The following is a 12,026-nucleotide window of genomic DNA, read 5'->3' as shown; positions in this document are numbered from 1 at the left end:
TCTTTATTAAACATTCAGCCTTTAAAGTCAAATAAATGAAAAAAAAAAAAATATTTACAACCATTGTAACTGAATGCACTTAAATGCTCACAAATGATCCATGAATAATGATTTTACTTTACAGACTTGTCAGTCCAAAATTGACCAGCACACTTGGCAGAATGTCCAGGTACAAAGAGGACACTCCCTGTCTGCTGCTCAATCATGCCAAGCAGTGGTCTTTACGACATTAATGATGGCCAAGGGCTGTCCAGAGGACCTACAGACAAATCTGTGGGTTGACCTTACAGGACCCCGACAGACCGACTACACCAAGGTTAAGTGACCCCTGTCACAGAAAGGAAAGAAAATGCCAAAGCTTCACTGCAAATGATACACTACTCATGGCAATGGTAGTTTGACATGTACAGTAAACTCAGAATTTTTTTTTATTTTAAATCAATTTTCTTTATTACAGTGAAGCAGATACAATTGGATGGGATTATTACATAGTTTCTTGAGACTCCTATCATAAAGTGGTTTTCAGTTTTGTCATTTTTGATTTGTTTTTTTTTTCAAACTCCTGCAACCCCTAACCCTAAATTCACATGTACATTACTATACTGTTCTCAACCAAACAAGTTGGATTCTATCGTTTTCCTTCTGTCCTGAATAGAATTGTATGGTTACCTTGAATTTAGTCAAATTAGTAATTACACTTAGTGGAAAGAAGGTAATTGGTTTTCACCTCTTATTAAAGTTCAATATAAGGAGTTCAAAATTAACAGCTTCCAAATTACTATATGAATTTCAGCAATTTCATCTATATGTTAAGAAGGATCTGTCGGTCAAACCGCAACAATTTTGTCATGATTATTCCATTACAATCTCTGACTCACCCATTGCTCCAAGATACACTTCTATAAAGTAACCCAAAACATATTCTACCTTATGTCAAGAGACTTTCATAAACTCTTGACTCCACTGGACAACCCTACTTAGCGACCAGACCGATTTCTTTCCGTTATGGCCTTACACTTGTTCAGACTTGGAATCAGTGGTGTATCAGACATGCTTACTTCTTGCTCTACACTCTCGTTCCCTAATGCCTCTGTCACTCACTCCGACATTTTTTTTCTTCATTTCTCAGCATATCGTGTTACTTTTCCTCTCCCCGTGATGCTGAAGTAACAGTTCAGAATTGTACCTCCAGACTTTCTTATTAATATCTTTATCATTAGAAATGTTTTGGTCTTTCAAACATGCAAACGCCTTCACATTAGCATACTGTATAAGTGGAAATTTTAGCGAGACGCAAATTTAGCGATTTATCATTAAATAATGGTAATTAATTTTTAGCGAGAATAAATTTTTAACAAATTTAAAGTGCCTACTAAAGAAGCTATTACAAATAAAACACAATTAATTTTTAGCGATATTCAATTTTAGTGATCTCAACACCCTTGCTAATAATGCCAAAATTAAATCCTCACTAAAAATTCTGCATATACGGTATATCTAAACATAGTAAAGTTTGTATAGAAGGAAATTTCTGTTAAAGGAACCTATTATATTTCCCCCATCCTTTATATCATAACACTTTCTTGTATAAATAGAAAGAAATTTAGTAATAAAGAACTAAAAATACATATTCCCAGGACTTCCTTAGTATGTTTTACTGGAAGGGGGGGGGGGGGACAAAACTCAACCACATTGAAAAAAGGATATCCAGGGGGTGAGATATAGTTGAGAATTGACTTCATAATAAAGAAGACTCATTCTGAGGCATCTTTGGTATTAATTAAGACACAGAAGTGTAAAAGGTAACTGAGCAAATATGATAGAATTTATCAGTAGTGCCCTCTGGAAACAGTGAGTAGTGATCATTGTCATATTTGAGAAATTCAAAACTGTTGTTTTACCTCTTTTTTTTATTTTTATATAGTAAACCATGCATTCCTATCTAATATTTTACAAATAAATCGCATGATCCCTGAGCAAAAACTAAGAATGCATTTCATACGGGGAAAAAAGGTAAGTAGAAAAAAGAAAAAGAGTCCGTTTTCAATATGATAGGAATCTGATTTCATAATGATAATTTTGAACTCAAAGACACAATCCGATTCCTGTTATTCTGATCCACCTAGACTAATAGATTTAATGCATTTATCAGTAATGCAAATCACTCAATGAACAGTCACCAATCTTTCTCTGAAAATAAACTGCAAACTGTTAATAGAAATGGCCTAGATAACACGACCTTAAAGGACAAGTTCATTTGCCCTCTTCTTAGTTTGTATCAGTCTTAAATCAAATTTGCTATTCACCCTGGGGTGCACAATGAGCCAAACAAGATCAGCGTTATATAACCAATACACTCTTGGTATCCTATTATCTACCCAAATACTCGATGTAAATTTACTCAGCATCCATCTGCATTCCCAGGTGCCCAGGGGACAACATTACAAGGACACCTAGCTGGAGATTTATGAGAGACAAGGATTCTGATGATCAGGAATACGGGACACATCCTGACATTCGTCCTTCTAAGGATTTGTTTGTGTTGGGATTTTTTCTAGGTCGTAGACGTACCCGAAGACAATTTCTAGTCTACAAGCATTGCAAGGTCACAACCATTAAGAATGCATGAGTAATATAGGTCATTGTTATGGAAACATGGTCATGTAGCCACCAGCCCTCATAATGTAAAAAAAAAAAAAAGAACAACTCCCATTTAGTGTCAATGATCTCTATTCTTTTTTAACACTTTAGGAACTCTCAGACTTACAAGATTAATAATATGTTGAGGTCACAAACAAACCCATTATACCATTTTTTTAGTTATTGACTCCTGTTTAACATAATATAACAAAAAATTTTTAAAATATTTTTGAAAGGAACAGATTTGGTTCTGCAGTCTCCTTTTATCAGAAATAATAAATGTGCTCTATATATTGATAAAATATTCTATAAAAAATATTATAAAATAAAAATATTACATATACATACATATATATACATACATACATATATGAATGAATAATTCGTATCTCTCTGATTGGCTGAGATCCAGTTTTATGGAAAAACCTGCATTTGACCTTCCAGGTGAATATAAAGATTTATTTTTCTCTACATTGGTCTACAAAAAGATTAGGAAATTCCCAAATTGATACAAATAGTAGGGACCCCCCAACTCTATTTTTTCTGAACAAATTTTTACTTTTAATTTATACTAAAATTATTCATTGAAAGCCCCCCCCCCCCCCCACTAATGGACCTAAATCCCCCACCCCTAACCCCAAATCAAAATTTTAAGTTAAGAGAATTCTCCTCATTTCGTGGGGGCTAGACAAAGATTTTTTTCAGTTGTCATTTTTTTCCCTGATAATGTCCACCCCCCCTTTTAAAAATTGATCCTTTAAAAGAGCCCGATATTATATTTTTATCATAGCAACTAAAATATATTTTAAAATTCCAAATTAATACAACTGGTAATGTTTAGCCCTGCTTCTCCCATTGCGTTTGACTAGGAATTCTTTAAATGTTAACATGTAAGATGGCATGAACTGCTTAATGAATTTGTATCATTTAATCATTGAATCATATAATAAAACAATTATTGCTGTTTTTTCAGTCAATGCAATGATTTAGCAATTTTCGAAGTACAATATTCACCTTGCCCATAAGGCTCGGTGAATATTGTACTCTTCAGGTGGCTAAATCATCGTACTGACCTCAAAAACAACATTAATTGTATAATATGTGTACTCAAAATCAAATAACTAGCATATCGGAAAGAACATTTGAACAGTGTATCCACAAAAAAGATATCTGTTGTTATACTGTAAAGAACATTTTATTCTCTAGAACTTTATTTTTGCGTAATTATGCGAGACCCTCTGCTTGCAAAAATTTTATTCTCACGTTTATTTGTATTATTAAAGATTTATATAACAATAACCAAAATTCACATAAGTTATGTCTCCTAATATCAAATAAATTTCTTGTGAAAATAAGGTGTCGTGAAAAATTATATGTAAAGTAAATAAAATTTAAAGTACCTAGTACATGTAGCATTATTCTATTGCAAAAATCATGATGAACTTATTAAGGACATTGGCAAGGTTCCTGGTTATTGTATAGAATTTTTCAAGAACTTTTGAGTAGGTTTAAATGTACTAAATAGGCTATATTCTGGATCGTTTTACCTACCAATCCAGCATTCCTTTTTAGATTTTGTCAAATTAGTGTTTTTACAATTCTTAATGCATTTCCTATGTAAAATGTTGATAAAAGGGACCTACATAATTTTTCACCATAATATTTCTTCAAAACACATTTATTTCATACAGTTTTTGTATTATATACGTTATTGTAACTTCATTTCCTATGAGTTCTAGATATTTTGGTTTAAATGTATATATAGAAACAAGACATGGATATACCGGCACCGATCATCATTTTTGAGTTGCGTCCCTTAACAGCTAAAATTGGTCAAGAGACTGGTTGATTGTTTTTATCATGTAATTGACTGAATTGATTGAAACACATTGTCATAAAATATTGGCATGGATTTATTTTTAACTTATAATTACTAAATGCTGATTCCTTCACACGACCTAAGAACTGTTCTCAGTCGGCATGGTCGACCTACCTGTCAGCATATGTCACATCTTTGCCCTTCCCAGCATACTGAGCATAAATGACGACCTGTTTGCTCTTTGTCCCTGAATACAATGCACAACAAAGCCATTACTACTTTTCTTTCTTGCTGTATAGATGATTCTACCCGTTGAAGGAAGTACACGTGCTTTTGTTTACCTCTATAACATACGCTTTATTGGTTTTCACCGCTTAGAGAATTCTACACGGGAGATCACTCTCAATCACTATTTTACAAGTGAAAAAACCCATGTATTAAACCTTTTTTCTCCGGAAAGCCCTGACTTGCCAATGTCCTTAATTTACGAGTACCTTAAGTCTTTTATGTATTTATACTGTCTTATGTATGAAAACTTAAGATATTCTGAAGAGGTGATAATTGTTTTGTAAAGATATGTGGAATATTAGTATCATTGAAGGACACAAAATGAAATAGCACTGGATGAGAAATAATGACAAATGCTTACTTTAACCTTTGCTATCTATATAGAAATAAACAATTCTCAAATCTGAATGGATCAAAGATGATTATCCGATTATTATAATCTTATAGAAGATTGCAAAATTAATACACATTTCCAATGATTCACAAGAAAATGGAATTTTTCTTCTACATTCATGTATAATATGCAAATTAAAAATTTAATAAAAAATCAGCAGAGAATGATTTGCATTTTATATGTACTTGGAAAAACAAGAGTAATGTGTAACCCTTTTCTTGAATTCAATGGTTTATTAATTAACAAATTAATTTCTCATTTAGCTATTTTACGTACAAAGCACTTAAAACAATCCAAGGAATTAAAAAAAAATAAAATGTATTTAAATCACACCTTTTTATACTTTACATTTACCCTATCAAGCAAAAAATTACCAACCTAATTTAATAAAATTTATGTAATTTTACTCTCAAGTTTAAAATCAGTTTTCTTTTTTTTTTAAACAATTGAAATATCTATATATTGATACAGTTACATATAACTAATGTTACAATTTATACATCAATGTTGTTTTAAAATAAATATTGTCAGTTTAAAAAAAAAAAAAGAATTTCCTTTTGTCCTTATGAAATGGTTTGTGTGTGTATTCTTTGTTTTTGTTTTTGTATTTGTTTTTAAAGAAAAAAAAAACAACAAAAAAGACTACTCTGACATTCTGATAACAAAAATACTGATTCAATCTCTGATGCTAAAGCAAAATACAAACAATGTTCAATTATTGTCAGTCATTTGATATGTTTAAAATATGGCAAAATAATTAAAGACTATACCCAGTAGTTTAAAATATTACAACTAATATACCATATGGTCAGATTGAAAATAGTAAATATAAAAAAAATCTTTAAGTTTGCTGGTTTATTATTATTTTTTTTTTTTAAAAAAAACAATCATTTTTGTTGATAAAAAAAATAAAAATTTTTTGAGATGAAAAAGAAGTCTTCCCTTTTCTATACCACCTTTAGATGTTTCTGGCATATAAAGTTCACATTCACTACCTAATCATCAGGTTTATTATGTATGATGTATTAATACATCATGTCCCCTCCACTAAGACCTGCATGACTCTACTTGTTTGATACAACACTTTACATGAATTAACTGTAAAATATGGATTTAAGTTGAGATAATCTTATCTCACAAAATGTGTCCATAAACTGTGCAATGTACATCAAAACATTTTTGGGAAGGGAGTGGGGTTAGAGTTGAAGGATAATGTTAACAATTAATGTGATTTAATTGTCTGTTTCCATAACCTTTAATTTTTATAAAAGTATATCTCTTTTAAAAATTTGAAATGAAGACATATCATAAAAGAGACTTCCAAGTTTGAATTTTAGGGAGAAAAATTGAAAAAAAAAAATGCACATTTATGAAAGCATGAATAATAAATCATTCTTTCAATATGGAAAAAAATATATATGCTGGCAAAAAAGGTTTTAATCTGTCATGAATGGAGAATTTGAAGAAATAGTCTGGAAATTTCATTTTGCAAAATCATGTTACACAACAATTTAACCGCTTCAGTCTGTTTACCACATACATAGACTTCAAATATTTCCACTGTCTACTACAAATTTAATTTCATTGACAATGCTTTACAAATGGCCATTTTTTTTTCATGCGACCAAAAAAAAAAAAAATGTGAAAAAGAAATTCATTTCTCATTCACAGCATTCACATTTATAATATTTATGTTGCCAAATGGTCCCAAGAGGAGCAAGAAGATAAATTAGTTTTTAAACAACTTGAGAGGCTTACGCTCTCAGATAAATTAAATCATCATCATTGATCTTTTAGTGAGATCAATTAACAAATTATTACATACATTAAAATTTTTTAAAAATATATTTCACAAATATTTAATAGCTGAAAAATATCTTGCCCACAACAACAATACAATAATAGCAATCTTTCTGCACATTTAAAAGTCCATCAAGTTTGCATTACAATGGTACAGATTTCTTGTAAATTGTCACCCAAATTAAAGAAAAATATTTTATTTCTCCGATTCTTTGATCAATCACTGAATGACAACTTGGAACTGAGAAAAAAAAGGAATACAGACAAAATGCATGACCCAAATGTTCTGGGGATTTCTTGGCAGAAATTTGAAATGGTACCCAACAAAAATATTCTGAACACAGCAACCAGCCTGAAGACATTTGGAAGCAATTTAACATAGTTTTTTCTCATGTTCTTTACTTCCCACATCATCCCTGGCCAGTGTGTGAAAGCAGTGGATAGCTCCATCCAACTGTTCATTATGAACTTTTGCCACCGTACTTAAGACAATGCTTAAAATCCTCTACTTATAGCTACACGTTTTATCGCATTGATTTCATAAAATTCGACAATATTTCAAGGCACTAAAATGTTAATGAATTAAAATTGATGAAAACGGTTTATTTAAGTTATAAAGTTTTTCGATCTTAAATCTAAAACTGAAAGATGCCTATAACTCAATAATAAATGTGTCAAGTATCATATGCTATTTCTTATTTTTTTGTAGATATGATAGTAGAATCTGTTACTTATAATTATAAAATTAACATCAACATAAAAATTTATCATATTTTGTTAATCTTTGAAGAAAAAATAAATTTCATTTCTTACACAAGCTGCAAATTCTCATGTGATTAAAAAAAATTCCAAAAATTAGAAATACACAAAATTTTAAAGATTAGGGCAGCTGTTGATTTCATCAAATAATATCTCGTCAAATGCAAGAAGTTAAATGCATCTTTATTTACACAAACATAAGACATGTTTAACAGAGCTTGCCAGTTAGTTTATTTCCCAACTGCAACAGGCCAAGATAGGGTGTCAAGACAAGTTTCACTTTTTGCAAACATTTGATATGTCTAAAAAAAAATCTCTACAAAGCATTCTCTCTGCTAATTCTTTAACATTATATTCTTAATGATAAAAAAAACTAGCTGGTATAGCTTACAAAGTTATTTCATTATAATAATTACATGGCCCGCTTTTTTGTCTCTGCTCCGATTTTTGGCGAACCATTAAAAAAAAACCCTGTAGCACATTTTTCTTTTTAAAAAGATTATTGATGATCAATCAGCCTTATAAAAATTGCAGTTATATTTTTTGTTCTCGTGAAAAAAAAAAATTGTAAATTAAAAAAAGGAAGTTTTTCCTTACCTTAGCCATCGAGATTGTGGTGCCGTCCACGAGCCAAATGTATCATTATACATGCTGATGCTGCAGGTCCAAGCTTTCAATGGAAAAAAAAATTTTTGGATGATATGCCTATGAACTTTGTCCTTTTAAAATTAAAAAAAAGATTTTAAAAACCCAGAATCCACGTGTATCCTGATGCTTCACTCAAACATTATACTGGCAATTGTATACGTAATGGTAACTACAGTCAATTCTTATATACATCTACATGACTGTCTATTTATAGTTCAAAGGTTCATCTGAGAGAGCAGAGCTGCCGAAATAATGTGCTACTGTCTGTAGTATGAAAACAGAGCATCCATGTATACATAGGTAACATATCCCAATGTACAGGGTGTGTGCAAAATTCAGACCCAATCAGAACAGCTGAAGATACAGGCTGTGCCACAACTATCTGTCAATTATCAGATATATGATATTTGTGAATCACTGATTTAGTGAACCATCTCTTGCCTCATAATAAAATATGAATGTCTCAGGTGTCAGACTGGTAATTAATTTGTCCCACTTACTCTGTGAAAAAAAAAATCACTGCCCAGGCTTTTAATGATGACCCTATCTGTATTTAAAAAAAAAAATAATTAAGAACAAATTAGAAAACTGTTTGTTACTATGAAGTCATAACATTTAAAGGGTGTGAAAGATCTTTACATTCTAATTATAGGAACAATCATACATAGAGGATGCATATTTCTTCTTGTAAATACCTAGTAGTTATTCAATCATTAATTGTAAGGCCTGAGTAAAAAATTAATTTCCAATCTGAGTCACAGAATTAATACCTCTGATTAATTAACACAACATTAAGTTTTACATAATATGTTCAAAAGGGTGTATTTTGACTCAGAATGATCTTATATGTACAAAATTTGAACCTTAACAATATACAGAATCAACATTTTGTTATACCTTTAAGGCACTTCCTGCGAACAAACTTGAATCCCTTTCACCCAAGGACGCTTTGTGGCAACCCAAGTTTGGTTGAAATTAAAATTTGTTTTCCATATAAATTTATACTAAAAAATGTCTTAACATTTCCAATGTTTTTACTGAGTAGTCCAAAAAAAAAAATTGATGTTGGACTAGTTGGTGATATGTTGGACCGCTATTACGTTTTATGTCACATTCTATTTGCATTCGTTGATCCTCAGCATAGGTGGAAACATTTATGCAACAAGCTGTATCTAATTTGAATTTGTTTGTGTGGAAATGACCAAGCTAAATCTGCATTGTGGGTAAATAAAATTTGTATCAAAATGCCACTGCAAACATAGATGCAGTGCAAGATGTGTACAAGAAACAATTTTTAAAGGTATAATAAGCAATGAGTTTACTGTTTGGGGCGGAATGCCTTTTGCCCAACTCTCAAACCAAACTATTGCCATCTGCCTCAAAGCCTGCCACCGGTAACAAGTTTGGTTCTTGGGTATGACAAAGGGCAAAACTCAAACTCGGGACTCGCATCACAAAAACTTAACTGTTTGATGAGGACGCTACAATCATTATGTATTACCTTCTAGTTCTTAAGTAAACATATAGTATATATATACTGTACAGTAAATTTCAACATGTGATCATTTTAGCCCCATCCTGAGGCCAGACTCCTGGATCAACTGACATGATTTTCACAACTTTTGTACAGGGCTAGCTGTTCATTATAATTATTAATGAATATAATATGCCTGCTAGATATCCATGTAAATGAAAAAGTATTTTTCAAAGACATTATGTACTTTCAATTACAAGGCCAACTTAGCACCATTAATTGGCATCAATCCATGAGCCAGAAGCCATGAATTTGGTAGAAAATAAACATGCAACAAAAGGCCTCTGGGCTTTAATGGTCACCTGAGTACAATACAACAATGCAAAGGATCATGGAGTGGTAATATAATTATATATAAAGCAAAACTGAGAGAAACTGATAAATGAAGATATGTTGCTCAAACAAGAGGCCCAGGGGCCACATCGCTCACCTAAGCACTGTGGCTAGGAAAAAAGCAAAAATCAGTTTAGTCTTGAAAAGCTTAAATGCATAAGTGGTCCCGATCTACCCCTAAGACGGGGTTATGATTAGAACAAAATTGAATCTACACTAACTAAGGATGCTTATATATTTTTTTGACTAACTTGGACTTCTTTTCCTACAAATTTGGACTTTCATTCTGGCCCCACCCTACCCCCTAGGGGGAGGGGATGGGGTGGGGGGTTCATGATTTGAACAAACTTGAATCTACACCCCCTGAGAATGCTTCCATATAAATATGACCAATCATGGCTTTGCTGATCTTGAGAAGAAGATTTTTGAAGATTTTACCTATATACTCCTATCTTGAACTTTGATCATCCATTGTGGCTCCACCCTATCCTCCGGGGGTCATGTTTTGAACAAACCTGAACTTACACCATCTGAGGATGCTTTCACATAAATATGACCAATCACTGTTTTGCTGTTCTTGAGAAGAAGATTTTTGAAGATTTTTCCTTTATATTCCTATGTTAAATTTTGATCCCCCATTGTCACCCCACCCCATCCCGTGGGTTATCATTTGAACAAACTTGAATCTGCACCACCTGCAAATGCTTTAATATAAATATGAGCAATCATGCTTTGCTGTTCTTGAAAAGAAGATTTTTGAAGATTTTTCCTATATACTCCTATGTTAAACTTTGATCATCCATTGTGGCCCCACCCTACCCCCAGGGGTCAAGATTTGAACAAATTTGAATCTGCACTATCTGACAAAGATTCCGCATGAGTTTCATCTTTCCTGGCCCATTGGTTCTTGAGAAGAAGATTTTTCAATGATGCCATTGATTTTTTGCTATTTTGTAATTATCTCCCCTTAGAGGAGGGTGTGGACCTTCATTTGTACAAACTTGAATCCCCTTCAACCAAGGATACTCTGTGTTAAGTTTGATTGAAATTGGCCCATTAGTTCTGAAGAAGAAGATGAAATTGTGAAAAGTTTAGACAACTAAAAGGCCAACGACAACAACAGACAATGGACAAATTTCAATCAGAAAAGCTCACTTGAGCCTTCAGCTCAGGTGAGCTAAAAAGAGAAATAAGGCAATCAATTATCATAAAATAATTAGTCTGATAATCAGCAATACTAGTGCTACCTAAACTCTACACCTAGGAAATGCCCTATATTGGCCTTTCATGGTCTATGAATAACAATTAATGTACAAATATAAGGTATTTCAATTGCATTTTAGTCATACTCTCCCCTTGGAAGAGAGTATGGCCCTTCATTTGAGCAAAATTGTATCCACTTTACCCATGAATACTCTGTACCAAGTTTGGTTGAAATTGGACTAGTGGTTCTGAAGAGGACTATGAAACTGAAAAAGGTTTATGAAGATGACAACAACAACAAGACAAACAACGGACAAATTTTAATCAGAAAAGCTCACTTGAGTCTTCAGCTCAGGTGAGCTAAAAATGACATCATTGATTTGCTGTTCTCGTTGAGATTTTTAAATTTTTTTCCTATTTTTTTGCTATGTAAAACTTTCATACAATTTTAGATTACAGCTTCTAGACCAGGCCCCAAGACCATAAACTAACAACAGACTTAAGTCAAAATTTCAAATTAGTATAAGTTTTGAAGTAAATTTAAAAATAAAGCAAAATTTTTATCTTGTGTTTGTATTCAAATATTTTACAAACTTGCAAGTTTTTAA

The 12,026-nt window shown here is 32.0% G+C and overlaps 1 protein-coding gene across 2 annotated transcripts in view; it reads right to left on the bottom strand.

The window, feature by feature from the left end:
• The window catches only part of LOC133172261 (zinc finger protein 135-like), a 110,350-nt gene extending 101,766 nt beyond the window's left edge, over positions 1 to 8,584 (bottom strand). Inside the window, exon 1 of one of the 2 annotated variants that reach the window (XM_061307118.1) lies at positions 8,298 to 8,584. In XM_061307118.1, coding sequence (XP_061163102.1) covers positions 8,298 to 8,350 — 53 coding nt within the window. In that variant the 5' untranslated portion in view covers positions 8,351 to 8,584. The remainder of the gene's footprint in view (positions 1 to 8,297) is intronic. The other variant, XM_061307110.1, reaches the window with a different exon arrangement.
• Between the last annotated feature and the right edge of the window lie 3,442 nt (positions 8,585 to 12,026).

The sequence above is a fragment of the Saccostrea echinata genome, unplaced genomic scaffold, assembly GCF_033153115.1.
Source record: "Saccostrea echinata isolate AGI-Se365-2 ecotype Australia unplaced genomic scaffold, CSIRO_AGI_Sech_v1 ptg000054l, whole genome shotgun sequence".
NCBI classification, from domain to species: domain Eukaryota; kingdom Metazoa; phylum Mollusca; class Bivalvia; order Ostreida; family Ostreidae; genus Saccostrea; species Saccostrea echinata.
The sequence above is the reverse complement of the archived record's forward strand: the minus strand, read 5'-3'. Positions and strand labels throughout refer to the sequence as shown.